Genomic DNA, 27840 nt, shown 5'->3' with positions numbered 1-27840 from the left:
ATTTCAATGTCTGTTTCCTTCCCCAGATTGGGGAGGTTTTCAGCTATCATTTGTTCAAATAAATCTGCCCCTTTTTCCTCTTCCTTTTTGGGATTCCTATGATATGAATGATGTTACACTTTAAGGGGTCACTGAGTTTCCCAAGTCAACATTTGTGATCCAATCTTCCTTTCCCTCTTCTTTTCAGCCTCATTATTTTCCATAATTTTATCTTCTACATCACTGATTCATTCATCCTCATACTTGTATCTAGTCAGTTTTACATCTCAGTTATGGAATTTTTTATTTTGGCCTGACTAGTTTTTAGTTCTTTTATCTCTACATTAAGGGATTCTCTAGTGTCTTGTTTTTCTCAAGCCCAACTAGTGTCCTTATGATTGTTGTTTTGGGACAGCCTGGGGGCCCAGGATGTGTGACTGGTACCTGAAGTGAATGTTGCTGGTGGGACTGAGCCCTTAAACCCATGGAATCTGATGCTAACTATTTGGAACTAATGTCAGAATAGGATTGAACCATAGGATGTCCAGTTGGGTGTCAGAATCAACAGCTGGTATAACATTTTGTCAGTATTTGATGCTTAAGATAACAAAGAAATATTAAATTCACAAACTTTGCTTCTTATGTGATTTTATCTTTTTGAAATGTTTAATAATATCATCTAGTGAAAAACGAGGAGGTAACTTTATGGAGTTCAAAATCAGAGCATGACTTTTTTCCATTACAGTAAATAAATCAAGCATACATTATTACATGAAGTAATAAAACACCCTGGAAAGAATACAAACAAATATACTAGTAGGCACTCAACAATTTTATTTCTTTTTATAATGTATGCACATGAAATGAGATTATATACAACAGACCAAAGCCTACCCAGATACCAGGACTCATATAAAAATATTTTAAGGCAGATTTTATTTATTTCTAAATAAGGCAAGTAAAATGCAGATTTAGAATTAAACAGGTCTTCAATAACTTCTGGTTATTATATGGTGAGAGAATTACGAACATCAAATTTTTGAGTATTATTGTACAAAACTGAAAACAAATGCTTTCCAAATTGTAGCAAAACGAATTCCCCCCAATACCATTAAGTCTACAAAGACACTATCAAGTTATCTGATGGTACCCAAATCCTATAATGCTTTCTCAGTGTAAATTTTGAAACATTCTGAATAATTTTATAAGCCCATTTTTCAAAAATGTCATTGGAAAAATACTGAAATCAAAAGAATTTCTGTTACTTTAAGTGCTTAACGTAACAAAACAAATGTGCTTTTCTAGGTTAATTTAATTCAAGTACAGTAGTACTAAAGATAACACATAACTTTAATGAAACCTAATCTTTTTGTGAAAAAGCAAGTCATAAAGCTAAACAAAAGTGGAAAACTAGTATTAGAATCAGCTGCATGAGTTTAGTGTAAGAGTACTTATTTTAAAGTTTTAGCATAAAAAATCTTAAAGCTTGTTCTCTTCTTTGGAGCTTAAACAGTAGGTTGTGTTCTAATCACGCAACAGTTAATCATGTTTCTATAGCTCTCTCTTTAATTTTTATACCTGCCAATGTGTTCACGGGCTATAATAAGTCTTTGAATTTGTGCTGTACCTTCATAAATCTGCAAGAAAAAAGAATACACATAGGTGAAATATCTTCAGTACATAAATACTTCAACTTCCTCAATATTTTGGACAGTACCATAAGCTCCATTGTAATACCAAATTCAATCAAACCATATATAGGGTCTGTAATCCATAGAGATTCTGAAACATGATTTTGTGAAACCATGAAACTATAATTCTCTTATAAAAAGTCATTTACCAAAATTTTGGGAGTACCTTAAAAATCAAAGGATATCAATATTTCAAAAAGTTTGGAAACCTGAAGTTTAATGTTGCTAAAATATTTATCCAACTTTTCTGAACTGTTTTTAGCTAGTTGTCATCTTCAGTTATTTCCCATTTTTACTCTTACACCAGATTTTCTCTCTTGCTGACTAAGGAACAGAGTTTCTAAAGAAAAAAATGCTGGAAGGACTTGGTTTTAACTTAGATATTCCTAAGTAGCCAGTCCTTACTTCCAGTTTAAACATCTACCCCCAGCAATTTGTTATATATGGTTCAGATGAACCTTTATCAAATGGTTAATAACACTTTATCACTATCTCTTCCAAGTTGTTTTACTCCCAAATAAGGCTTCAATTGATACAATAGTTGTTGAGAAAGATTCAAAATAAAATAGTTTATTTTAAATGATATGCATACTTTTAGGAGAGCAAGTGGTGGATTACAATTAGGTAGATGTTAAGATTCAAGATGGTTGATCCAGACATATACTTACATGTTTATACCATTTACTTTGTTAACCTACTCTCTCAGTCATATACTTAAAGGTAACATTCTTCTGTGTTAATTAGTTTTTAAAGCTTTGGTTTATAGCCATCTATGATAGCTTATTATTTTTTTAAGATTTTATTTATTTTTTTAGAAAGAGCACATGGGGGGGGTGCAGAGAGAGAGAGAGAGGAAGAGAGAGAATCTCAAGTAGACTCCACACCCTGTGCAGAGCCCAATGTGGGGCTTGATCCCAGGAGCCCGAGATCATGACCTGGGCTGAAATAAAGAGTTGGACACTTAACTGACTGAGGTACTCCCCTATGATAATTTATTATTTCTAATGGCATAAAATCCCTAAATAATTTGTCATCTGTGAATATTCTTTTACCTAAGAAACAACAAAAATCATTTTTAACCTTACCTGATAGATCTTAGCATCCCTCATTAGTTTTTCTACAGGATATTCTGTATTAAATCCGTTGCCTCCAAAAATCTGCACAGCATCAGCAGCTAACTGATTTGCAATATCTGCAGCAAATGCCTTTGCTATAGAGGCATAGTAGGTATTTCGGCGACCCGAATCAATCTCCCAAGCTGCTCTCTGGTAACTCAATCTAGCTAGTTCAACTTTCATTGCCATTTCAGCCAGCAAAAATGATATTCCTTGGTGCTAGAATTAGAAAGAAAAAAGTTTAAGGATAATAACTATTTAAAAGTTTTTCTCCTAAAACTTTAACTTTAAAACTAATTTTAGACTTAAAAAATCATACTCTTCTTCCTCTAATGTTAACATATTACATAACCATAGTATAAAGATCAAGAACAGAATATTAATATTACTATTATATTATCTACTAAACTATATACTTTATTTAAATTTGGGCAAGTTTTCCACTAACATCCTTTTCTGTTCAAAGATCCCATCCAGAAATTCAACTGCTATTTCTTCTTAATTTTCCCCAGACTGTTAGATTCTTCAGTTTCTCCTTGTCTTTTATGACCCTGGCACTTCTGAATAATACTGAGTGGTTTTTTTTTTTTTTTTTTTTTTTTTTTTTGTAGAATGTCCCCCAATTCAGGTTTGTGTGATGTTTTCTCTGAGCTGGAATGAAGTTATGTATTTTTGGCAAAAATACCATAAAAATTATGCGTATTCTCCTCCAGGGTATCTGCTGGGACCTTTTTTTTTCTTTTTAATGTATGTATGTATTTTTAAGTAAACTCTACACCTAGCGTGGGGCTTGAACTCACAACCGCATGCTCAGGAGTTACATGCTCTACTGACTAAGCTAGCCAGAAGCCCCTGCTGGGATTTTTTTTTTTAAAGAAAATTATTACAGACACAGTGAAAAATGATGTGATACTTTATCAGATGCTGACAGAGGAAAGTAAGCCCCAAGAAAAGGACAAATAAAAAATGCTTCTTATCCCCCCTCTAGAAGAAGTTCATAATCAAAGAGGAGACATAAGACAAACACCTTTAATAAAAGACAGTAAGTATTCTATTAGGTGTATAGCCAAACTATTATAGGGTAGAAATATGTTCACCATGTATAGGTAAGTGAAAATTTCAAATATACAGTATGGTTGCAGAAAATATATTCATAGAAAGAAAGAATACAGAGCAAAATGGTCACTGTAATAATCTCTGGACAATGGGATTATGGAGCAGTTTTATTACTTAATTTGCTCATACTGTATCACATAAATTATTCTACAATGAACATGGAATGGAACATATGCTTTAAAATAATACACATTAAAGAAGGCCTATAGGCATTTAGAAATGAGAATACTAAAATTATAAAAACATGCTTTGTATCATAGGCAACACCAAAATGGGTTTTGAAGACTAAGAGGTTATAAAAACCACACAAGTTGACTGTGTACAGACTAATATGCACCAAATGTCACATAAAACAAAAACCTGAGCTGTGCAAGTTCATATATTTACTGTTTCTAAAAATCACACTATTCCAGAATGTGACAAGTTGCTTGAGAGTAGCATGGTATATATGTCTTAAGAGGAGGCAATTATGAACCAATTTAAATAATTACTACATAGAACAAGAATATCCTCCCTTATTTCCTTCTGCCTGATTGTGCCCATTCTTCTAAGCCAATGATTCTTGCAAGTTGTTCTGTTTTAGTTTACACTTTTTTTTTTTTTTTGAATAGGTAATACATCTACCAGTTTGAAGTTCAAACTTCCCTCCTTCTATCATCCCTGCCATCTCCAACCCCATTTAATTCCCCTTCCTGGAGGTACCCAGGCTATTTTTTCATCTTCTCAGAGATCTTATAAACACATATAAGCAAATACATCTACAGCCTCTCCCTTTTTTACACATATGTTGGCCTACCATGTTGATGGTTCTTCATTTTGCTTTGCTTATCAATAAAGCTGAGTGCTTTCTATAGTAATATATAAAGAACTTCTTTACACCTTTTTTTTTATAGCTGTAAACTATTCACTGTATGGTGGATCAACATTTTGGTTGTTTCTATATTTGGCAGTTTCAACATAATGCTGAAATGAGTAAGCTATAGACGTGTCATATTGCACATACGGGAGTAAAACTGAAAGATACATGTGAAATACAGGTGCAGAATAACCACTTTTGATATATAATATCAAAACGTTGTTCATAAAAGAAAGAGTGAATTATATTCCCACTGGCAATAAATAGAAGCCCTTATATCACCACAACTTTGGCAACCTGGTATAAGATACCTATGCTCCTCCTGTGAGATGTTAATGAAAAAAATCCCAGTGAGTCTCACTCAGTTTCTTTTCAGCCCATGCTTTGAGAAATCCTGTTCTAAACATCATCCCTGTAATGTCTCAGAATCCCTGTAATGTCTCTGGCCCATCCATGACAGTTTCGCCTTTTGGTTTCTCTAACCCAGTCTATAAGCCTTCACTCAGGATTTAATCTTATACAGCTCTATATTATTTCTTAATATTTGTTTTAGGATATGTATCGTATCTCCATAGAAAAGTTAAAGGTTCCTAAGTATAGAGTCTATGTCAAACTTCTTTTCTATTCCCAGAAATAGCTCATGTAATGTGCCAAAGGACAGACTCTTTAAGTGACTGTGTTCAAATCTTGGTTTCATTACGTATTAGGTGAACCTAAAATTTTACATAAAATAAATGAGACCAAGAGTACCCACTCCACAGTAATGTGAAGATTAAGTGAGTTAATACATGTAAAACCCCTAGAACAGTGCTTGGAACAGAGAAAGTATCCGATTACTAGTATTTTATATAGTAGGTGTTCAGTTACTATTTGTTGAATGGATGAAATAGAAGTTCATAGTGGAAATGTATTCTAAATGCTAGGAGTTTAAGGTTACCAAAACAGAAATTCATAGCCCATACGGTGCTTACATTCAAATGAGAGAGTAAGGAGAGACTTATAATAAACAAACACATACAAAATATAATGTTGAGTGGAGTTAAGAACTATGGGGAAACAAACCCAAGTGGGATTAGTATATAGAGTGTTGGGAGGTGTTGTTTTACATTGGGTGACGAAGATAGATTCGTTAGTAAAATGAATGAGGTAGTGGTATTTGGGGGGAAAGAGGAAAGGTAAAGACAACAGCAAAGGGCCAGTGTGGCTGACAGAAGTCCACTGTAAAAACTCTGGATTTTAATCTGAGTGCTTTGAACACAGCAAGTTCAGTATCAAAATTACCTCTACAAGCAGCTTTCCAAAAGTTTTCCTCTCCAGGGCGTATTTGGTAGCTTCATCCAAAGCTCTTTGTGCTAGTCCCACAGCACCAGCTGCTACCTAATATTTTAACATTTACAAAGCATAAGTTCCTGTTGTTTTTAAAATACAGTTCAATGACTATTTGCCTATAATTCTAAGTTAAGGACTATATAAAGAGAAGATGACCTATACCCTTAGGCAGCAAAAGAAGGGGTGGGAGAGAACAAGCATTTCAATTTATATTTTTTATGAATTAAATAAAGCATTTATGAGGCAGAGGATCACAGCCTAGAAAGTCATTCCTTCTGTTCAACAAGGGAAAGTTTCTTAGGGAACTTATTCCTAATGAGTAAGGGAACAGGAAATGAGCACAATCAGCAGGAATGATTGAGTATGGACTGCCTTTCTGTAACAACTTCGCAGTAACTACAGTAATTCTGTATTTGCTAAAGTAATTTCTGTAACAGGCAATAAGACAGTTGATGAATTCTAAAAAAGAAAAATTATAGTATCTCTCCAACCTTAATTAGATATTAAAAAGGAAATACACACCAAAAAAATAAATAAAAGAGAAATACATACAAAATAGACCACGTTAAAATAAAACTACTCAATGTAATAAAAGATCCTCTAAAGATTGTCAAGTGACTGATATTACTTACTGGAGGTCTAGTTTTATCAAAAGCTCCCATTGCAATTTTGAAACCAGCTCCTTCACCAATTAAAACATTTTCTTTAGGCACTCTCACATCCTCAAACACAATTCCTCTTGTATCTGAACATCGCTGACCCATATTCAATTCCTAATAAGGAAAATAGTATATATTAAGGAACACTTTTTGAGCTAGTATGAATTTTTGCTTTAACCTGTTTTAGGACTTTCTGCAATTATCTAAAAACAGGGGTTAACAAATGATGGGTTATACCTATTTTGTAAAAAAAAAAAAAAAAAAAAAAGCTTTATTGGACTAGAATCACTACCTATTTGTTTACATATTATCTATGGTTACTTTCTTGTACAGTAATAGAACTGAGTAGTCTGGGACAGAAATCTTGTGGATCTCAAAATCTAAAATAGTTATAAACTGGAAGTTTACAAAACAAGTTTGTCAACACCTAATTTAAAACAATGTTTCACAAACTTTGAAACCAACAATAGTCTAAAGATCTACATGTACATTCGGCTCGGGTCATGATCTCAGGGTCCTGGGATCAAGTCCCGCATTGGGCTCTCTGCTCGGCGGAGAGTCTGCTTCCCTCTCTCTCTCTCTGCCTGCCTCTCTGCCTACTTGTGATCTCTCTCTGTCAAATAAATAAATAGAATCTTTAAAAAAAAAAAAGGCAAATTTCATTATGTTTGAAGGCTATCTTTTTTACCATCAATGTCTGGAAAAGCATTTAGCAAACATACTCTGATTCAGGATGGTTAATTAAGCTTAATGAAGCTAGCAAAAAAATGTGTCAACTCTTTCTTAAAATTAGGTTTACTGAAGTGGAATTTACATACAGAAAAATTCACCCTCTTTACATATAAATCTCTAACAGTTTTGACAAATGTATATATGGAACCACTACCACAATCAAGATACAGAATACTTCAGCACCCCCCAAAACTCCCTTGTACTTCTTTTAAGTCAACTCCCTTACTTTACTCCCAACCTGAAGCAATGACTGATCTGACTTCCGTTCATATAATTTTTCTTTTTCCAGAATGTCATATGAAGTAGAATGATAATAACAAGTAATAAGTGCCTTCTGTGTCTAACAAAGTGCTTTTGAAATCTACCTATATTGCTGCTGCTCAGTAATTTCTTTCTTTTACTGAGTAGTATTCCACTATGGGGATGTACCATATATCCATTATCTATTCAACAGTGATAGACATTCCCCTCTCACTCCAGTTTTTAGCAATCACATAAAGTTGCTATAAACATTTGTGTTTAAACATTTGTTTTCATTTCTTTTGGATAAATACCTAGGAGTGCTGGGTATGTGGTAAGTGCATATTTAATTTTATAATAAACTGCCAAAGTAACTATATTCCCTCAACTTTTTATTTTGAAAATTTTCAAACAGAAAAGCCATAAGTGTAATGTAACAAATACCTACGTACCCTTTATTTCAATTCACCAATTATCATTTTGTCACATTTGCTTTATTTCTATGTTTTGTGTGTGTAACTAGTAGCATTATTTGCTGAATTATCTGAGGGGAAGTTGCAGATATGGTGACTCTTATCCCTAAGGAAAAAAATTTTAATCTCATTTTTAATCAACATCGTAAGCAGCAAAGAAAATGGGAGCACAGAGCTGTAAATAAACTCTTTAACTTGCTTGCCTAAATAGTATTGATCTGCTTCTAGACTTGAAGAAATGGTAACAACCAGATATATAGTTTTACCAAGAAAGAAACCAACATTTCTTTTTTTGGTCTTTTTGTCTTGGTCTTTTATAAATCAATAACTCAGACCTTCACTCAACATAATGAGAAAACACTGTTTACAAAAATGGTTCACTCTAGCCTGTTTCCCAGACTCACTCCAAACATTAGAACATTTAAAAAAATCTTTTTATTTATTTATTTGACAGAGATCACAAGTAGCGGAGAGGCAGACAGAAAGAGAGGAGGAAGCAGGATCCCTGCTGAGCAACGAGCCTGATGTGGGTGGGGTTCGATCCCAGGACCCTGGGATGATGACCTGAGCAGAAGGCAGAGGCTTTAACCCACTGAACTACCCAGGTGCCCCTAGAACATTTTTTAAAAAAGGTTTATTTTTAAAAAGAGAGAGAGAGCCTGTCCTCCTGTGAGCAAGGGTGGGGGAAGGGGTAGACGAAGAGGGAGAGAAAGAATCCCAAGCAGATTCCCCTCTGAGTACGGAGGTGGTGGGGCTCAATCCTAGGACTCTGACATCATGACCTGAGCTGAAACCAAGACTCTGATGCTCAACTGACTGAGCTACCCAGGCACCTCCAAACAGTAAAACATTTAAAACCAAAATGCTTCCTGTACTCCTCTCAAGCCAGATGAAATATAAAACACAAAGCATTTTTAAAAACATTAAATATCACAAATCTATAAAATGACCATATATTTCAAAAAAAGATTTAAGGAGGTTTAAATATATATAATATAATTATCTGTTTTTCTCACTAGAAAGTGAGCTCCCCAAAGGCAGGGATTTTTGTCTGTATTGATCCATATGGTATCCCCAATAACACAATGGTGCCTAGTATATAGGATGAACTCAATAATAAATATTTACTGAATTAGAGATATATTTTAAGTGAGAAAATTGGGAAAAAAGAGACTGGGTTTAGTACTAAAAACAGTGTAAGTTGTTAGGTCCTTTGCACTTTCTAGAAATGGCCATAAATTTGGCCTTAAGTTTTCTTGCAACCATCCTTAAAAAGAAAACACAAATAGAACATAAATAAAAACAAACCATTTACTTGGAAGAAACACATCCATTCTTATAACTTATACTTTGTTATACACAACAACCTCACTATAATTACACTAGTGAAGTACAGTCTACCTTTAATATCTACTCTTAAAAGAGAATATAGAAAAACAGGGTTAGAAGCCACATTGCAGGGGTGCCTGAGTGGCTCAGTGGGTTAAGCCTCTGCCTTCAGCTCAGATCATGATCTCAGGGTCCTGAGATCAAGCCCCGCATTGGGTTCTCTGCTCTGGCAGGAAGCCTGCTTCCCCTTCTCTCTCTGCCTGCCTCTCTGACTACTTATGATCTCCATCTCTCTCTGTCAAACAAACAAACAAACAAATAAATAAATAAAATGTTTAAAAAAAAAAAAAAAAGAAGCCACATTGGGCAAGTTCCTAGGATACTGTAGTAGTGATCTCAACTCTGCCTTTAAGTGTGTAAATCATTTACTTGGATCTCATTTTCAACATTCAGTGAACAGACTGTAATAATGTGTATATTTTTCCACCTTTAATATTCTGTGGCCTCAAAGAGAAGTTGCCCCTCTTCCGTATTCTAGTAAATGCTTCCATTTTCAAGAGGCTTGAGTACAACAGAACGATTCTGATGGCTTTTAATAAAACAGGATTATATAACCTTTGGTAACTATTAATAAACTTCTAAAATTTCTCCTTTCCCTTCAATATAGACACCATTTGGTCATCATTAGGTTTTCTTTTTTTACAAATTCATTTTGCAGAGAAGAGTTTTAAAGTTGTAAAATTAAGTCTCCTCTTCCTAGTCTCAAAGTTATAATCTTTGCTCTCACTAAAATGATTTTAAACACTTTATTTCTTCCTTCTTTGATTTGTTAAATTTTAAAATTTTCTCTTTAGTCTACTTTAAATATTAGTGCTAAATTATCTCCACACACCCAAATTTCAACAGTTCTCAAATATGTTACAGTATCTTTTCTTATTTAAACAAAATTTCTGGCCTTCCCACATCCAAGGCTCTTTACCATTCCCATATTTTCCTCAGGCACAGAATTTTCTCTTACTGGTGTTAATGGATCTGGGGTATTGTTTTATTTTTTTATTTTTTTAAAGATTTTATTTATTTATTTGACAGAGAGAGATCACAAGCAGGCAGAGAGGCAGGCAGAGAGAGAGGAGGAAGCAGGCTCCCCGCTGAGCAGAGAGCCCCATGCGGGGCTCGATCCCAGGACCCTAAGATCATGACCCGAGCCAAAAGCAGCGGCTTAACCACTGAGCCACCCAGGCGCCCCTGGGATATTGTTTTAATCACGACAGTGGGCATAATGCTAGTTATCCTACCAAAAGGCTGCTGTGAGGAAGGGCAAAGAGTGGGAAAATCTTCTGAAACCTAAAACTCTGTTATTGGGCAGGCCACATAAGTGGCAGCTGCATTTCTGCTTCATTATACTTCAGAGCTGTTAAAGACTGGCACCAGGAACAACCAGTTTTCCAAATCATGAATCAAAAGGATTATTCTCAACTTAAAATCTTCAGCTATAATATATAGACTATTTCACCTGGTAATATCAAAACATAACTTTTAAGGGATGGGTTAAATACGTGATGGGGGTTACAGAGCAAACCTATCTTGATGAGCACAGGGGTGATGTATGGATGTGTTGAATCACTATGAATCCTGTACACCTGAAACACTATATGTTAACTGGAATTAAAAACTTAAAAGAAAAAGAAGGGGAGGAAGCTTTATTTTTATTGCAACTTAGTACAAAGAAAATGTTTTCAATAAAGAAAGCTAAAAATAATTTGATGGCTTTTAATAAAACAGGATTATATAACCTTTGGTAACTATTAATAAACTTCTAAAATTTCTCCTTTCCCTTCAATATAGACACCATTTGGTCATCATTAGGTTTTCTTTTTTTACAAATTCATTTTGCAGAGAAGAGTTTTAAAGTTGTAAAATTAAGTCTCCTCTTCCTAGTAATTCTGAAATTTATAGTTAAAATAGTATTTGAGGCCTTAATCACTGATATATACACACTTTACCTTTCTTCCAATCTGCACTCCTGGGGTATCTGCTTCCACAATGAATCCAGTAAAGGCTCTATTAGCAGGAGTCTTTGGATCCGGATCAGAACGAGCCAGTAAGAAATACCTATTACATATATAATGTGGACATGATGACAATATAGTGACATCAACAGACAACACATGGTGATAGCTATCTCATTTAGTCCTCCCAAAAATCCCAATTATTATTCTCCCATTTTACAGATTAAGAAATGAAGAATCAGAGAGGTCAAAAACTTGCCAAAGTCACATACTTACAATGTAGCAGAGCTAGTGTTTTAACCCAGGTCTACTTCCTACTTAATATGGTATTTAACTTTTTTTTTTAGTAGTCTGAGTTCTTAGTAAAAATTCCTCATATCAAAATTATACAATATAAAAAGAAAAGTATGTATCATATTGGAAATGGCATTTTTCCCTTCCCAAAACTAGTATGACTCTTTAAGGGACAAGCTATCTGGAAAAGGACAACAAATAGGGCTGCCTGCGAAAGGAGTAATATATGAAATAAAGACACCTGTATTCTGCCTACTGTCTTCTTTTTGCAGCAAAATCACTGTTTTTGTTATAGCTGAATTATTATGAATATTTACCAGGTTTTCCCTCCAGAATTTTTCCCAGAATTGATTTTTAAAAAAATTTTTTTAAAGATTTTATTTTTTTATTTGACAGAGATCACAAGTAGGCAGAGAAGCAAGCAGAGAAAGGGGTAAGCAGGCTCCCCGCTGAGCAGAGAGCCTAATGCGGGGCTTGATCCCAGGACCCTGTGATCATGACCTGAGCCAAAGGCAGATGCTTAACCCACGGAGCCACCCAGGTGCTCCTCCCAGAATTGATTTTAAAGTGAAACATGAGGTATGTAAAAACATCTAAATGTAACCTGTGTTCTAAATGGCCCGACATAGGAGAATTTTTAAAAAATTCCTTAAACAGGGACACCTGGGTGACTCAGTGGGTTTTTACAATTTTTACTTGATAGTAGTAAAAAATAGTAAAAATTATCTTCTAGTTTCTTATATTACCTAATTTATCTTACTACATGAGAATTATACCTAACGAATTCTTAAAATTATGAAAACTTTTTTAGATTTTATTTATTTGTGAGAGAGAGAGAGAGCACATGTGCACAAGCAGGCAGAGTGGCAGACAGAGGCAGAGAGAGAAGCAGGCTCCCTGCCGAGCAAAGAGCCTGATGCGGGACTCAATCCCAGGGCCCTGGGATCATGACCTGAGCCAAAAGCAGTGGCTTAACCGACTGAGCAACCCAGGCGTCCCAAATTATGAAAACTTCTAATTGCACTGTTAGATTTATTTTAATAGTTCCTTCATTTTTCTATTACTTTCTGTTATCATGATGACTTACTTAAAGATAATCATACAGCCCTCCTTAATACTGGACAGTGATAAAGGGGTTGATAGGTACTGTTTAAAATAAATAATTTCCTTGGGGCGCCTGGGTGGCTCAGTGGGTTAAAGCCTCTGCCTTTGGCTCAGGTCATGGTCTCAGAGTCCTGGGATAGAGCAGCGCATCGAGCTGCGCATCGGGCTCTCTGCTCAGCGGGGAGCCTGCTTCCTCCTCTCTCTCTCTGCCTGCCTCTCTGCCTACTTGTAATCTCTGCCTGTCAAATAAATAAATAAAATCTTTAAATAAATAAATAAATAATTTCCTGGTAGGCTCATTCCCAGGAATAATGCTTTACCTGCTAGAGAACTGCGCTACAGAGCACACACATATACTGAATCAGAATTTTTGCAGACAAGTAGGAACAGCCCATTTAGTTCATTATTCCAATCACCAGCGACCCCTTATCCTAGGAAGTCTTTATCTATATACTTGCAGTGATGGGTAAAAACATTTCCCATGACAACTCAACAACATTGGATAGCACTGTTGTTGGAAAGCTTGTTTTTATGTCTACAGTTTTCTAACTTTATTTCTTAAGATTTTTATTTATTTATTTGACAGAGAGAGACATAGCGAGAGAGGGAACACAAGCAGGGGGAGTTAGAGGGGGAGAAGCAGGCTTCCTGCTGAGCAGGGGGCCTGATGCAGGGCTCAATCCCAGAAGCCTAGGATCATGACCTGCGCGGAAGAGAGATGCTTAACAACGGAGCCACCCAGACGCCCCATTTTTCTAACTTTGACCCATTAATTCCACTGGCTTACTGAAGCAAATGTACAACACTGCTCTTTATTCTGTGTGATGTTATTCCAAAACTTTCATAATTCTTCTAAACTAACTTAATTCCTTTACTCTTCACGGGACATGTTTCCTAGACTCTTCCTAATGAGGGATACTTACTTGCTTCTTAACTTATTCCATTTTGTCAATGCAAGTCTTAAAATGTATCATACAGAACTATTACCACTTTTCCCCTCATTTGTGTTGTATTCCTATCATTTCAGCCAGAAATTACATTACCTTCTTAGACATCACAGTGTTGGTTCCTACTGAATCTACAGGTATCCATTTTACTGTCATCTTTTTTCCACAAATAATGGTATAAATAGGTTTGTCAATGTTTTTACTGCAGGTGATTTTATAATCCTTTGTTGAAATTCACGTCATTGTTTTTAGACCTATATACTTTGACCTTTAGATTTTACTAAAGTAACATTCCGTCTTTCCTAAAAGATAATCTGAGTTTTAAGATTGTCTTCGCCTGTTGTTCAGAATCAGAGAAGTGTACTATACCAATGGCTTTCCTTTTTCCACAGTCTTCAGAGAATAGTTCCAAGGAGATGCTAGTATAGCCAGTGGAGATATTAAGCCACGTAGATGGATTCACATTCAACCACAGCAGGTGTTTTTGTTTTATTTTCTTTTACAAATTAAACTTCTGAAGAGTGAGGTTGAAGAAATAATTCAGGGCTTAAAAATAGTTTTTAAAAATAACTGAACTATTTATGATCTTTTATGGACATTCCAGTTCCATGAATAAAACTTACTTTTTCTAAATATTTTATTTATTTATTTGACAGAGAGAGAGAGAGACCGTGAGTGAGTGCATAAGCAGGGAGAGCAGGAGAGGGAGCAGCAGGCTCCCCACTAAGCAGGGTGCCACAGCTGGATACCAGGACCCTGGGATCACAACCTGAGCCAGAGGCAAGTGCTTAACCCACTGACCCACCCCAGGCACCCCTAAAACTTACCTTAATTGTGGTACTTTAAAATAAAGGAGAGAGAGAAGGTTCTTATATGAAGTAATTAACAAGCAATATATAGAGGTGTTTTAAACAACATACCAATTAGCTTTTCCTCCATTGGTTATCCACATCTTCTGACCATTAATAATATATTCATCTCCTTTCCTTTCTGCTTTGGTTTTTATACCAGCTACATCAGAGCCAGCTACAGGTTCTGTTACACAGTAAGCCTTAAATATATAGAAGCAATAAAAATAATTTAAATTTAATTATTAAATTATGAATGTTTAGAACCAGTAGTGTATTTTATTTTTGAAGCCAGTATTTTAAATATTTTTAAATACCTAAAAATAAAATATTCTCAGAGAATCATATAAACTGCTCAAATGTAGCAACATTAATATATAACTTAAAACCAGATATAGGATATCAATAAACCATATAAATCAAAATGTTAGATAACGTCAAGTTAATTTATTCACATGTAATCATTATTCAAATGTTTCTTTAGTATCTACTATGTACCAGGTTATGAATCAGGAGATGGAAAAACTAGAGATAAAAGACTGGTCTTCAAGATTTCCACAATAGTGGAGATGAATACTAACTATATTGTAATTACATATCTAAGTACTACAGTCATACACAATGATCTTGTGAAACTAGTTTAGCTTTAGGGTGTCAGGAAAAGCTTTCCAAAGGTGATGTTCACATCAAGTCTCAAAAAGGAAAAGGTATTCTTTGGGGATGAAGAAGGAATGTGTATTCCACGCAGAATAACAAATGCAAATGATATTGAGATAAATGCAGGGTTACCCAGAGTTTGTAATTCCAAAGTAGCAGAGTCCCATAACATGTAAATTCTATGCATGTAAGGGAATTGACTATTTTCATTTTCACCCTTGATTTCATATTCTGGGTACATTTACTGCCATTATGCACTAGCAGGGGAAAAATGTATAGTAAACCTTTATTAATTCAGAAGTTAGAATAACACAGGGACTACAGTAAATTTATTTTTATATATACTGAAGTACTGGTAACACACAAAACAGCCAAAAAATATTTAAAATACTTGAACTATTTTTAAACACTTTTATCTTAGAAATACGTATTTATAAACAATAATTATAAATATTCTTATCAGTGCATTAATGAAGGTTCTCCTAAGCAACTCCATGCTAAAATTTTTTTAGCTTATTTCTAGTATTATATAGGATACAGAAAAACAATCTAAATGTGTCAATTTTAGACAATATTGAGAACTAGCCTATTAAACTCTGATTTAAGAGTTACCAATTAATTAAAAAATCTGTATAAATGTTTTTATTAAGCAGTTTGCCTAAAACTAAGGTACCTGAAAAGAGAAACCTTGATTCTTAACTTTCTAGTCTTTCAGACCTATTTTCACAATTAGTTCAAAACTGTTAACAATCTACTATATTTTGGTATCACACACAATCACACCCTAAATTGAAATCTGTTCAGCCTATAAACAAAATTCAAAATCCTTATGTAAAAATACTTTCAGAATAGGTCCTCAGTGTGTGTGTGTGTATATATGAATAAATATCTTTTTTTTTTTTTTTAAATAGGCTTCACGCACAGTGTGGGGCTTGAACTCATGATCCTGTGATCAAGAGTCACCTGTTCCACTGAATGAGCCAGGTGGGGGCCCCTATAACTATCTTTTAAAAATCCAATTTAAATATTTGTTGAGTAGTGCTCAGGGAATTAAATAAAATCTATATTCTTTCCAAGCCACTTGCTCAACAAATAGAATAGCTTTTCAGTCACGTTAATTTCTTCTTAGTTCAAAAGACTATTAGTTCAAACACCTACTGTCATACATTCAGTCTGAACTTCCTGACACACTCACTCAGGTCCTGAACTGCAGAGTGCTCCATTAAACATCAAGTATTTCTTTCTTGACAATAAGCTAGGAGATTATGACACTTGTCTTGTACCCTAGAAACACCATTATACCTAAATGTGTTGCTAACGTTTGTCTTCATGTGTTACATTCCAGTGTACACATATGTACTGGAAAGTAGAAATAGCACCCTTGTTCCCAAGCAGCAGCTGCACATACTCACACACATCAGTGGCGCCTCAGTGAGCCTCCCCAAATACTTCTTTTGTTGTTGGTCATTTCCAGCAATAAGAAGAGGCATTTGCTACCAAAGAAATGTGACATTGAAAAAAGCAAGATATTTTATTAGGTATGTAAATTCAGAGATACTATAATTCAAAACGAGAGTACTAATTTCTCCCAAGGGATAAGTCCAAAGAACTGGCTAGCCTTTATTCTTCCTTTAAGAGAGTTAAAACCAAGAGGAAATAAATCTGTGAATCTAGTATTTTCAAAAATTAAGTTATATTGGGCTTGTTGGTAATATGTAAAAATCCACTGTAGTAATATACACAAAGAATTAAATTTAGGATTAATAACGTGTTACATATGATCAGACATCTTAAGAACTGCTCACTAAATTCAGCACTGCCAGCAGTGGCAGCAAGCCTTCCTGATCCTTCTCTCCAGAATGCTAGTCTTTGGCCCTGCCCTTACCTAAGAATTGCCACTGACAGAGCAGCCAAAGCAAACAGTGTCCCTACAAGGACAGCTAGGACTCCAATTACTGGGGACAACAGGAACAGAATGATCAACTTATGCAATAATAACTCTAGGCTTCACTGCACAATCTTGTGTTCCTTTTATTCACTTATTTTTAGAAGATTTTATTTATTTGACAGAAAGAGTGCATAAGCAGGGGAGAGCAGGGAGCCTGATGTGATGCCTGGCTGGATCCCAGGACTCTGGGATCATGACCAGAGCCCAACTGATCCATCCAGGTGCCCCTCCTCTATTCCTTTTTTTTTTTTTTAAAGATTTTATTTATTTGATCACAAGTAGGCAGAAAAGCAGGCAGAAGAGAGAGGGGGAAGAAGGTTCCCCACTGAGCAGAGAGCCTGATACGGGGCTCCATCCCAGGACCCTGGGATCATGACCTGATCTGAAGGCAGAGGCTTTAACTGACTGAGCCACCCAGGTGCCCATCCTGTATTCCTTTTAAAGAAAATTATGTTGGCCAACTAACCTAACCTAGCAGTACCGTTTCACTTAGGCAATTAATTTTCTAAGAAACTTACCCCCAAAGAATTTGCTTCAATAGCAGTCTGAACCCCTGTGCATCCATAAGCCAATTCTTCAGTAATTAAACAAGCATCAAAAATTCCAAGTCCAAGACCTCCTGTAGAATCAAAATATTTTAAGACCCATTATAATATATAGTAGATCTTATTAGAAATAAAGGTGAACTATTTTAATTACCAAGAAACTAAAAAAATTGTTCTAGTTAGCACAGTAACAAATTAGACTTCTCCAAAATAGTTTTAAATATTTCAAAAAATTTTCTATTTGTAATCTGGACCTGCATTCCTGTTTCAACTTGATTTTGTAAAAATTTGATTCAACTGTGCTAAAACTTTGACTCTTTCACCTGAAGGAGTGACTATCTCATAGAAAAAAGTCTGAACAAAATGTAAAATCAAAGGTAACACCAAAATGCAACAAACTGACTAACTCTAAAGAGAAATTACCAGAGTCTAGGATGAAATTAAGGTTGAAGTGAGTTATAAAGGAAAAATGCCTTGAAGTGTGAATACAAGGTTTCTCAAAACAGGCAAATACTGAAGTCTGAACAAAGATAAAGGTAGAAAGCCATTTATCATAAATGACTTAAGATAAATGGCAGTTAATATTTGAAAGAATGAGTAGAGTTTTACCATTTTCCCTGTTCATATGCATTATAAGGATTAAAAATGTGAAGAAAACTTACCATAACTCTCTGGAATGTGTGTATTCATTAAGCCAAGTTCCCATGCTCTTTTAATTAAGGGGACAGGGTACTAAAAGGAAAGAAAAAGGTAAAAAAGACCTTTTAAAAAAAACAATTATATTAAAAATCTACATAGTTCAATTATATAATCTTAAGAAAAATGTAAACAACTTTTTTCTCCTTAAAATGCATATACCTACCTCTCCACTTTTATCGTATTCTGCAGCAACTGGGATTATTTCTTCCCTGGCAAATTTACGAGCAGTAGCTTGAAACTCTTTTTGCTGTTCAGTGAGCTCTAAGAGTAAATCATTTAAAAAAATATTAAAACAAGATAATGAGCTGAGGAAAAATGTCCTATGAACTCAGTATGTGAAAATTTATAATGAAGTCTTTAACTCTTGATTAACCAGAAAAGTCCACAAATAAACCACAAAGACCACAACACACTTTTTGGACTAGAAAGATTTCACTATATAATATAAATAAATCTATGTCAATACAAGTACCAAAGGACGTAGGTAAGATTTCTATCTTTTACAAATGAGTAACAGACATAAATTTGTTTTTCTCTTCTAATTGGTGAGAATTAAAAAAAAAATTGTTTTCACTTGTTATTAGTTCCTAAGCAGATTTATCAAATGTTTAGTAATCCTGAGATGAAACTAAATATAAGATACTCCCTGATCTCAAGAATCAGGTCCAACCAGGGAGATGAGACATGCTCGGTGACCATAAACCAATAAAACCTGTTCCATATAAGTTATATCAGTTATATAAGTTATATATAAGTTCCATATAACTTGTATCATATAAGAATACCAATATGTGGGATGCCTGGGTGGCTCAGTAAGTTAAACATCCGCCTTCAGCTCAGGTCATAATCTGGGAGTGCTGGAATCGAGCTCTGTATGAAGCCCTGCATGGAGCTCCCTGCTAGGTCGAGGGAGCTTCTTCTCTCTCTGTCCCTCACCCCGCTCATGCTCTCTCTCTCAAATAAATAAAATTTTAAAAAAAAGGAAAAAAGAAAAATTTTTAAAAAGACTACTAATACTACAATTTCACTCTTCCTTTAAACTCAGATAATTTAAGGTTATAAATTAGCACAAAGCAACTGGTAAAAGTGGTGGGAGGGTTTCTCAAAAGTTAACAGTAAGATAGAACTCTAATTCAACTGCAAAAAATATGAGATTCTGTTGTTATAAAACTAATGAAATGAATGTGGTGGTTGGACTAAGGACAGGAGCTGATCATTTGGATTTTTTTAAATCCACACTATCATAGGGTTTTAATGTGGTTGTGTCAAATATCAAAGGATAGGTAAAATTTAAAAGAGATATAGGGTATTTCAGGTAAGAACAATAAGAACAAAAACAAAGAGATAAGAATGAGCCAGCATATTCAAGACTATAATAATCATTTTGTATAGGGATATGAGAAATAAAATGTAAAAGACATGAGAACTTTGGTGTTGGATCAAATAGCCTAAAATCAAATCTCTCATTTTATAGATAAGGAAACAAAAGCTCAGAATGAGGACATGATAGCCTCACAGTCTTACCATGAATTAGCAGTAAAAATATACTTCAGTTTCAGTCACTGTTCTCTGTATCACAATTACTTCTAATATTGGAACCATCAGATACCAAGGTTGTGGTTGAGTAAAGGACAGGGAAGGCAGGCACCTAGTTTCTATTATTTATTGAGAACCTACTCAAATCTAGTCACTGTGTACTACGGATTTACATATGTAGTACATTAACCTTCAGATATATCCCATGTTGTAAATATTATCTCCACTTTAGAAAGAGCCAGATACAACTGCCCACAGATGTTATCCCTGGTCCCTAAGTTTAATGATCTCACTCCTCAACACCTGTATCTATCCCATCCTGTTACTCAACAAACCATCAGATTTCTCCAGCTGGTTTTTTTTTTTTTTTTTAAGATTTTATTTATTTATTTGACATAGAGAGATCACAAGTAGACAAAGAGGCAGGCAGAGAGAGAGAGAGGGAAGCAGGCTCTCCGCTGAGCAGAGAGCCCAACTCGGGACTCAATCCCAGGACCCTGAGATCATGACCTGAGCTGAAGGCAGCGGCTTAACCCACTGAGCCATCCAGGCGTCCTCTCCAGCTGGTTTCTTACTACTAAATATGAATTTGTAAGTGACAAACTGAAACAAAATAGCAATGATACCTATGTTAATAACACAGTAAGAGAAAATCCAATGCCCCAAGCTGCTATCCTCACATGGCCTGAAATTTCCCATTTAATTCTCTTTCAAAAACTGTAAAGAAGCTAACAATCTTAAAACATAAAATGAAAACCAAAAATGAAACCCTGGTGAGCTCTGAGCTTGTCATTTGTATCCGGTATGAGTTAATTATCTGAGCTGCCTTGTAATTATTTTCTGAGACCAAGAAACCAGAGAAAATGGATTTTTAACTAAAAAAAAGGTAATAATTTTAAAGCAAGAAGCACTTTAGGAGGTGATGAATGCTAAAAATAGGGATTATTATTTCAATTTTTTTTCAGGATCTGCATTTTAGAGAGCAACGGGTTTGCTTGCTTCAGCAGCACATATACTAAAATAGAGAGCAAAGGGAAAGGGAGATCTTATGCCTTTTCCTTCCCAAACCACATGACTCTCTCATCCCAGGACTTTAAATCTTATCCATTAGCAACAAAACTGCAGTTCAGATATATTAGGGTCAAAACAAGTTTTGGCTTCTTAGCAGGTTCCTAGCACTATGTATCTAAGTGTTCAAAACACATCTTTTGCATTCGAATTTCTAACTTGAAGACTGTACCTATCAGTAAATTTGTTATTTTAGGGTTACATACTTAGGAAAAGGGCACAGATATTATGTCTGCTAACACAGGTCTCTACACAGAATATTATGCTGAAAAAAAAAAAGAGGTCAGGGGCGCCTGGGTGGCTCAGTGGGTTAAGCCACTGCCTTCGGCTCAGGTCATGATCTCAGGGTCCTGGGATCCAGTCCCACATCGGGCTCTCTGCTCAGCAGGGGGCCTGCTTCCCTTCCTCTCTCTCTGATCTCTTCCCTTCCTCTCTCCTACTGTGATCTCTCTCTGTCAAATAAATAAATAAAATCTTAAAAAAAAAAAAAAAAAAAAGAGGTCAGGAAGCATGGGTGTGACTGGAAATCTGTGGATGGTAATTGGTTCTATTTATTGACAGACAATACTAAGATGATTTACAAGTATATTCCAGACAAATACATATACAATGCAATAAAAAATGCACATATATAACAATTATGTTTAAAGTCAAAAGATGGAACAAAACATACCAAAATTAAATCCCAATTTTGGTTCATGCTGTAGGGCAGCTTTTGTATGTTGTGATCTCCAGTCAAAACGAGAAACACTTTTTAGGACCTGTAAAAGATAATTTTATTAAAATTAAACATCAAATAAGAGAATACTGGCAATTACAAGTGAGTACAGCTACTTGTTTGACTATACTCAAGAGCATAGTTTTTTTTGTTGTTGTTTTTTTTTTAAAGATTTTATTTATTTATTTGACAGAGAGAGATCACAAGTAGGCAGAGAGCTAGGCAGAGAGAGAAGGGGAAGCAGGCTCCCTGCTGAGCAGGGAGCCCGATGCGGGGCTCGATCCTAGGACACTGAGATCATGACCTGAGCCGAAGGCAGTGGCTTAATCCACTGAGCCACCCAGGCGCCCCAAGAGCATAGTTTTTTAAGTCATTACTTAAAGGCCTTCATTAAATAAATAAGCCAAGTATTAGATGTGTGAACACTTACTACAAAAGAAATATTTTTTTTTTAAAGATTTTATTTATTTATTTGACAGAGAGAAATCACAAGTAGATGGAGAGGCAGGTAGAGAGGGAAAGGGAAGCAGGCTCCCTGCTGAGCAGAGAGCCCGATGCGGGACTCGATCCCAGGTTCCTGAGATCATGACCTGAGCTGAAGGCAGTGGCTTAACCCACTGAGCCACTCAGGCGCCCCCAAAAGAAATATTTTTAAGAACAATGAAAATAACACTGATCAGCAGTATTTGTACTACTCAAGTGGAGTATCTCAGAGGCAAACAATATTCAGGGGTATTAGCAGACATAGGACTGCTATCCTGGAAATCTCACAAGCTTTAGGTCATTTGTGATTGAGAAGTTGGGGTGGGGACAAAAATAGGACGGAATAGTACTGTGTTCAAGAGTTCCCCAGTCTATCAACTTTGATACTCTGTCCGGTGAGCCTCAGAGGTATGCCTCTGGGAATCATCCCCTTGGAGGATTCCATTTTCTAAGATACCTCACTTTATTCAACAAAACAAATTAGCCTAAAATTATATTCTATATTTTCTGCTCTTGTCTATAGGCATTCTTAGAATATTCTAAGGCAGTGGTCAGCACACTATGGCAGCCACTGGATTTGTAAATAAAATTTTATTAGAACAACATATTGTCTATTACTGCTTTTCCAGCAGAGTTGTACAGTTATCAGAAATCATGCGGTCCACAAACCTGAAAATATTTACTGTCCCTTTACAAAAACGTTTGCCAACCCTGTTCTAAACTATTGCTATGCTACATTTCTTAATATCTGCAATATACCATTTCTTTTAAAAAATGTATAAAAAAGTATCAGATATATATATATTGTTCCTTTGCAGTCCATTTTTATACTCATGACAATTTAATGTACACAAAAATAACCATTTGCATTTATTAAAGTTAATGGAAACCATACCGTAACTCCTTCCTGAAAATGTTTGAGGACAGCAAAACATAGTTTACACTTCAAAGGATTTGATGGAAATATCCCTATGCAATTCTAATATTCCAAAGAAAAGAGAAACTGAACAATATACTTATGTTTGAAACATAAGTATACATATGTTGCTCATGTTTCTTGAAAACTGTAAAAAGAAACTGTCCATTTTGTAGGTGACAACTTCAGCTTATACAGAGAATCACCTACATTTGAAGTGACAATAAAGACTGTCAAGTATTTTTTTTAGTATTTATTTTTAAAAAAGATTTTATTTATTTATTTGACAGAGAGAGAGATCACAAGTAGGCAAAGAGGTAGGCAGAGAGAGAGAGGGAATCAGGGTCCCTGCTGAGCAGAGAGCCCAATGCAGGCCTCAATCCCAGGACCCTGAGATCATGACCTGAGCCAAAGGCAGAGGCTTAACCCACTGAGCCATCTAGGTGCCCCAAGATTGTCAAATATTTTAAATAGCTCTTTCAAAATAACACTTTATAATTTTGGCATTGGGGTGAGGAAAGGGCATTTTTCTTCGAAGCTCAGGTCATATTCTGAAAGCTTCCTGCTTGGATCTTGAGGGCTAGTGCTTTTCTATAGAATGTGAAAGATTCTAGTTTGGTCCTTGATATGTACATATAAAACATGCTTAAATATTCTGTTAAATAGTAATTAGGACATAAATGATTTTTCACTGTAATAAAAATGCTATATTGAAATTAAAAATAAATTTACTTTGGAATAAAACATGGTTTCTCTAATCCTTACTGTTCAGTCATCATAGACCAAAGCTATACTTGTTTACAGTCACATTCCACGTATTAATTCACTGAATCTCCAAGTCAAGCCTAGGATGAAGGCACTACTTTTATTCCTATTTTGCATATGAAGAAACTGAGACTCAGAAAGTTCAAATGGAACCAGGATTCTAACATTTACTATAGAGAGTCCATACCACCAACCACCCTGCTATACTGCTCTTTCAATTTAAGTCTCCTAATTGGTTATTAAACTGAATAAAGAAAAACGCCATCCCACAAAAATCAGACCAAATCAACTCGGCTCTTCTAAATGTGTGTTTAGGTATCAGTGCACAAAAATCAAAACTTACAAAACAGGTAAAATAGTCTGCAAGACTTTAAATAGGGAATTATTAGTGGATTTAAAATAATTTATAAAAAGTTTACATATTATTTTTCAGGAAAATGTTATATAAAACAAAATACAAAAGTAGCTACAGCCAGGGAACAATCCCCATCTATCTGCTAATTACATATAATGTTAGCCATTTAGAGAGGGGCGTCAGTGGACACAGAATATAGAAGCTGTAGACTGTTTGGATTTAGGATGGTTTAACTCTACATTCCACAAGTATTTCCCAGAGCCTGCGGCAATTACAACCTTAACTCAATTATAAATGACATTTAAATTGCAGTTTTGTGTTAATATATCAATAATATTTAAGGTATAGAGCATCTACTGAGACAAATTAGAATCTGTGAGCCACAACACGAGAAGAGACAAGCTTCGAGCAAAATTCTGCGGTAGGTTCTTCTTTTTACTTTGTAATGTACGGAACAGAAGCGCTCTCTTCCACAGTCCAAAACCAAAGAGTATTAAACATATTAAGTATCCCAAGAAGAGGCTGCTTCGTTTTCCTTTTCCCGGTGACTTTGCAGCCGCCCAAGACAAGAATGTCTGAAATCTACACTTTCTAGCATTATCAAATGCACGATGAAATTTACTTTTATGATTTCTTCTTGGGCTAGAGATAGCAAGCCATAGAGTTTTCTCAAAAATATACTGCAAAAACAAGGCCTTTGCTCTTTCTGAGATCCCCGCCCAGTTCAGAGACAGGTTCACGTACGGACGGGGTGAGATTCCTGGGGTAAATATTTGGAAAGTTCCCCCGGCCAGAGGAAGGGGGAAAAAAAAAAAAAAAAAAAAGAAAAAGAAAAGAAAAAGGACATTCTGAAAGTGACCAGCGCCTATATTAGTCCGAGGGAGTCCCTCCTCCCCCCCATCCCGGGAAGGCACCTATTTTCCTCCCAGGCTTCCCTCCCTCCCACCCCTTCCAAACACCACAACCTCCATTTCCCAACCCCACCGACCCTTGCTCTCTCTCACCCTGCAGCTACGCCTAAACACCGCAGCCATGTTGACTCTCGGTCCGGCTACTCAAACGATAACTCAGTCCGCGGCGCTGACACTGCTAGGGTCGCCCCCGGCGCGGGGCGCCTGACCCGTCTGGCCCCGCCTTCACCCCGCCCACCGGCGTTGCTGTTGGTGCGGAGGGAGGGGAGCGGATTGCACAGAAAAGGGGGCGGAAGGGGAAGAGGAGAGGGGGGAGGAGTTGCGGGCGCGCCGTTCTGGAACGCCTGAGGCGTCGCGTCCGTACGACCTTGGGCAAGTGGGGGGGGGGGGGGTTTGATGATCTCCTGGGGCCTAATGGGTCCCGAGGGGTGGTCCACGAAAAGGCTTCGTTTCCCTCGAGCCCTGAGTTCAGACAACGCCACCTCTCGGGGGGTGGGGGGCTGGGGGGAGTAGCGAAGGGTCACGCTGAGAGGGACCCGGGATTCGCGTTCGGTGGCCGGAGCCCGCTGGCGGCGCGGGGCCCGCCAGGAATCTGGATGAGAGGGCACGGCGAGCGACCTCTGCGCGGTGTGTGCCCATGCCTGGCGGAAAGATTCCTCCCTGGCCGGCAGCCTTGACCTTTGTCCTGGAAACCGGTTGGACCCACATCGTTTGTGCTCTAAGTAGCCCAAGAGCACTTTATTGTCAGACTCTGGTCCAAAGACTAGAAAGGATGGACTGTACTTCAGAGAACAGGGGGAATTGAACCACTTAGGTAAAATTGACCTTTTCTAATATCCCCGAGGCTATTTATTACTACCCACGTGCGTGGGTGTGCAGTGTTCTTGAAAATAAGACGCGCCTATTTAAAGCTCCTGGTTCAGCGAATGAATGTTGGAAGTGACGTCCACGTGAAGAATTCTACTTAAAGTCACCTTCTCATCCGGTTGGACCCTGAGTTGGGAGACGGACGCTGTAATGTTACAGTGCTGGGGGCTTTACAAAGCTCTACAGGTTTGGCTAGCGTTTTTTGTGGAAGCTAGTAAGAGCCCCAGTGCAAGGGGAGTGTAAATGTTCCCCGTAATTACCAGGACTTTTCTTCCTTCCTTCCATCCCTACTTCCTCCCTCCCTCCCTTTCTTTCTCTTTTTAAATATTTTTATTTTTTTCTGACAGCACAAGCAGGGGGAGCGACAGGGAGAGGGAGAAGCTGGCAGAGCCGGATGTGAGGCTCAATCCCAGGATCTGGGATCATGTCCCCAGCTGGAGGCAGAGGCTTAACCTTAACCCACTGAGCCACCCAGGTACCCCAGGACTTTTCATTTTTATTGCTACCATCCTACTTTAGGCTCTCCTCACCACTAAATCTTGTTAACTTGCTAAATAATTCTTTTGCCTGGGGAAGACCAGCCATAATCTCATGCTAATTTAGCTTTTTAATTCCTATATCCTGTTATTGTGGTCTCCTACAGGAACCTTCCACTTTGTCCTCTGGGAATTTATAATGTATTTGTTGAGACTGGGCACAAGACAGAATGTTAATTATTGTGCTAAATTCAAAATTGAGGTACCAGGGAAATTCAGAAAAGAGAGAACACTTCTACATAACTACAGCTGTACATCTCCTGTGAGGACATTGTGCTATATAACTACAAAACTTGTAACACATTTAAGAAAATGAACTATTATTCTCTAATATCATTTAATATCCAGTCAATATTTAGATTTCCCCAGTAGTCCCTTAAATGCCTTTTTTTTTTAAAGATTTTATTTATTTATTTGACAGACAGAGATCACAAGTAGGGAGAGAGGCAGGCAGAGAGAGAGGGAGAAGCAGGCTCCCCACTGAGCAGAGAGCCCAATAGGGGGCTCCATCCCAGGACCCTGAGATCATGACCTGAGCTGAAGGCAGAGGCTTTAATCCACTGAGCCACCCAAGCACCCCCACTAAATAAATGCCTTTTGTATGTAGTTTGTTTTTGAACTAGGGTCCTATCAATAATTATGTATTGCAGTTGGGTTTTCACTTTCTTTGGTCTCTTTTAATCACAAATTTTTAATCTAATCTCTTTTTACTCACCCCCCCCAACAATTTTGATTTTTTTTTTTTTTTAAGAAACTAAGCCAGTTGTCCTGAAGAATACTGTATTACTGAGTTGTCTGATTGTATTCATTTTTGCTTCTAAACCTTGTATCTCCTATAAACTGCAAGTTCCTGGAGGCTTGAGTAGTTTACACAAAATGTATTTCACAAGGAAGCTTTTCCTTCAGGTCATAATGTTAGGTTAAATTTGGTCATTTGATCAAATAGTGTTACTGTAAATTTGATCATTTGATTAAGGTGCTAACAGGCTGTACTATTGTAAAGGTATATTTTTCTCTTTGAAATTAAGTAATGTATAGGGTGGTCTCATGTCAAACTGTATTTCTAAATGTTGCTCAGTGGTAGACATGGAATCAGCTCTCAATAAACACTTTTT

At 36.4% G+C, this 27840-nt stretch overlaps 1 protein-coding gene across 1 annotated transcript; it reads right to left on the bottom strand.

Moving 5' to 3' along the window:
- Window positions 1-790: 790 nt before the first annotated feature.
- On the bottom strand, window positions 791-25562 carry ACADM (acyl-CoA dehydrogenase medium chain). The gene is made up of 12 exons (XM_059375149.1): window positions 25416-25562; window positions 21848-21935; window positions 18734-18831; window positions 18534-18603; window positions 17845-17945; window positions 16791-16871; window positions 14794-14924; window positions 11523-11631; window positions 6719-6859; window positions 6039-6134; window positions 2756-3004; window positions 791-1616 (listed from the first exon to the last, which is right to left on the bottom strand). Exons 1-12 carry the CDS (start codon window positions 25443-25445, stop codon window positions 1545-1547), a joined length of 1266 nt encoding a protein of 421 aa, XP_059231132.1. The 5' UTR covers window positions 25446-25562; the 3' UTR covers window positions 791-1544.
- Window positions 25563-27840: the final 2278 nt, after the last annotated feature.

The sequence above is a fragment of the Mustela nigripes genome, chromosome 14, assembly GCF_022355385.1.
Source record: "Mustela nigripes isolate SB6536 chromosome 14, MUSNIG.SB6536, whole genome shotgun sequence".
NCBI classification, from domain to species: domain Eukaryota; kingdom Metazoa; phylum Chordata; class Mammalia; order Carnivora; family Mustelidae; genus Mustela; species Mustela nigripes.
This window is presented reverse-complemented; position numbering and strand designations above follow the sequence as displayed.